General features: G+C 50.5%; 1 protein-coding gene across 1 annotated transcript; it reads right to left on the reverse strand.

Moving 5' to 3' along the window:
- Positions 1-1590: 1590 nt before the first annotated feature.
- On the reverse strand, positions 1591-2511 carry LOC120380678 (G-protein coupled receptor 4-like). The gene has a single exon (XM_039498640.1). The coding sequence runs from the start codon at positions 2509-2511 to the stop codon at positions 1591-1593; it is 921 nt and encodes a 306-aa protein (XP_039354574.1).
- Positions 2512-3130: the final 619 nt, after the last annotated feature.

Genomic DNA, 3130 nt, shown 5'->3' on the forward strand with positions numbered 1-3130 from the left:
GCAGAGGTTAGTGACCTGGATGTTATCCAGACTGGTACATTTAATTGTATTTCCCTGACAGAGGGCTGCTGTAACAGGAGACAACAGTAGACCTGGACCCACCTTAGGTCCGTCTTTGCCATCCCCCTTTGTGGGAAACATTTTACCCTCCCCCTAGTAGGAGGGGTGAAAGGTCTGGCTTGGAGGATTTCAGCCTGACTGCTTCAGGCTCCAGCCACACCAGTAGGAAGATTTGTTCCCAGAACTTCCAGCCCCCATTTGCCATGGGGGTGATGGTTGGTTTAAAAATCCAGAATTTGACAAGACAATGTGTGTGGGGGACTGGTGGTGCCACTTTACAGCACTTGGGATGAGAGAGAGAGATGGGCAAAGGGGAAGCACTGCCAGAGGATAGACAAATTCTCCCATCACTCATCTCTGTGGCTACTCAGTGCCTGAGCTGGGGATGTGGCATGGATGTGCACATAGGTGCCAACTTCTCCTGGCGCCAGTGGGTACTTGACCCCTGCCCCACAACCATTCCAACCCCTTCCCCAAAGTCTCTGCCCCCTCCCTGCCCCTATTGGACTCCTTCCCCAAATCTCCACCTCTTCCCCGCCTCCACCCCTGAGTGTGCCGAGTTCCTGTTCCTTCCCCCCCTCCCTCCCACAGCTTGTTATGCTGTGAAACAGCTGTTCTGCAGTGGCAAGCGCTGGGAGGAGAAGTGGGGATGTGGCATGCTCAGGGGAGGAGGCAGAGGTGAGCTGGGGTGGGGAGCTTGGCTACTGGTAGGTGCAGAGCACCCACCAATTTTTCTCTGTGGGTGCTCCAGCCCCGGAGCACCAACGGAGTTGGGGCCTATGGACGTGGGTGCCTTTTTCTTTGTCCCATCATGGTTAAATTGACAGCTCCTTGCCTGCTGTGAGTCTTCCTCCCCAATGGGCACCATTTTGTTGCCTTTCTGATTTTGCTGAGGGTGGGTCTTTTTTCATTGGGCGGGATCTGGGTCTCTCTCTCACACATTCACTCACATGTAAGTTTGGATGAATATCTTCTCAACTGTAGGTTGCTCCTATCCATCCATATCCACTCCTAGATCCTAGTCTAGTCTAGTGGTCTGTGTTTTTTTTATTTTTTATTTTTTTTAATACCTATCTGTTCGGTATTGCCACCTCTCAATTTTATCATGAGTCAATATTCAATGTTAAAGCCCCAGCTCTTGAAATTATATGATGCTGTTCATTTAAAAGAGCATGATAGCCCCCCACTTGCAGTGAAAAGCTGGAGCTCAAACCATAAAGGCAAAAAGACCTAAAATTTATTATTCATAAGCCAATCTAATGATTTTTTGTGGTTTGACTCAGCCTGTCTCTTTGCTTCTCCAAGAACTTCTGAGTCACTGGAAGTCCCTGGGGGATCATATTTCCATGTTTGGCTGCAGGGGGCAGAGCTGCTTCACAAAGGGAAGCAGAGAGCAAGGCCAAGCCCTGGCATTTAGACCGGGATCAAATGGAGGGACCTTGAAGTCCAAATGGGTTTCCGCCACCTCACTGGGTATCTTACGCAGTGGTCTGGGCCAGTGTCCACCCAGTGTGTCCATTCCTGTCTAATCTACTTGTGACCCTGACCCAAGACCTTGCATTTTAAGTGATTTCCAAGTTCTGTACGCACGTCTTTGAGGAGCAGGATGTACAGCAAAGGATCCAGGACATTGCCCAGAGTGGTGAGGCACAGTGCTACCTGGCTGTAAATGAAGAGGTTTGTCTCAAAGAGGCAGAGACCTTCATTGTTCTGAACCATCTCCCTTTGGTATTTGTAGAAGGAGGTCACCTGGTAAGGAGCACAAAGCAAGAAGAAGGAGATGATGATGAGGGAGATGAAGCTGTAGATTTGCCTCTTTGTCTCCCGCTCCAGTGATGGCACCTGCCTGAGCTTGTGCAGGACCCGGAGGTAGAAGAATCCCATGAAGAAGCAGGGTAGGAAGAAGGACAAAGCCATGGTGGCCATCTTAAAATGTGCATAGTACGTGCCCAGTGGGTAACCCTCATAGCAGCGCCCTGCTTCTGGCTCCTTCCACAGTAGCCCAGTCCCCACGGAGCAGATACTGAGCACCAGCACCCATGCTATAGCGCTGACCTTGGTGGCACCACGTATTGTCTGTAGCCCATGGAACCACAGGGGATGGACAATACCTATGTAGCGCTCCATGGCAATGAGGCACAGGAAGCCGTTCTTGGCATAGAAGTTGGTGATGAAGCCCAGGCTGACTGCCACACAGGCCCCAGCCCCCAAATCCCAGTTGTGATCCCAGTAGCTGTAGTAAATCCAGAAGGGCAGCATCAGGGTCTGCAGCAGGTCAGCTACTACCAGGTTCAGCATATAGACAGAGAGGACGATGGACTTGTTTATCTGGGACACCAGGGTCCAAAGCGCCAGGCAGTTCAGCGGCAATCCAGCCCCCAATACCACAGAGTAGACGGGGATGAGGAAGTATTTGGTGGTGTTAAAAGCCATTGGACAGGGCGAGGCCATGATATTCACCTTACCCAGCAGAGTCAGTGATTGTTACCAAGGCCCTTGGTTGCCATCCTGCATGGAAGGGGACACAGGCCCCTGTCTTCTGGGTCACTGTTCTACAGTGGAGGCTACATCCAGTTCTCCAGGGTGACTGTCTCACAAGGGGAACACAGTCACTCCACTTACTCCCAAGCTTCACTCCTCAAAGAGTCTGTAAGAGACAGAAAAACCAAGTGCTATAGGGAAAAAGCAAGGCAGCCCAAGCACCTGACTGTCCTTGATGACTTGCTCCCTTTATCAGACAGCTAGGGTTGGGATTTCACTGCCTAGTAACCCTTGTGTTGGGATCTGAGCTAGAGAACAAGCCTGAAACTAATGCTTTTAACTCCTCCTTGATAGTGCAAACACTACAGCAAAGCTGGGCTGTCTGGCCAGGAAGCAGTCACAACTTCCTGTCCCCCTGGCAGGCCAATTATGCTCTTAAGCAAGGAAAGTCCACCCCAAACTCCCAACAAACTAAATGCAAACAAAAGCACTGAGCATTGGCTCTTCATGCAAGGCTTCTGTTTTGACAAAGCTTTTCCACTATAATCTTATGACCTTTACAACAACTGCTCCCCACAACCTCAAGCAG

This window comes from Mauremys reevesii, linkage group 13 (genome assembly GCF_016161935.1).
Source record: "Mauremys reevesii isolate NIE-2019 linkage group 13, ASM1616193v1, whole genome shotgun sequence".
Classification (NCBI taxonomy): domain Eukaryota; kingdom Metazoa; phylum Chordata; order Testudines; family Geoemydidae; genus Mauremys; species Mauremys reevesii.

Bases quoted from the DNA above. Each gene is read 5' to 3' on its own strand.
- LOC120380678 (XM_039498640.1), bottom strand. From the start codon at position 2,511: ATGGCCTCGCCCTGTCCAATGGCTTTTAACACCACCAAATACTTCCTC.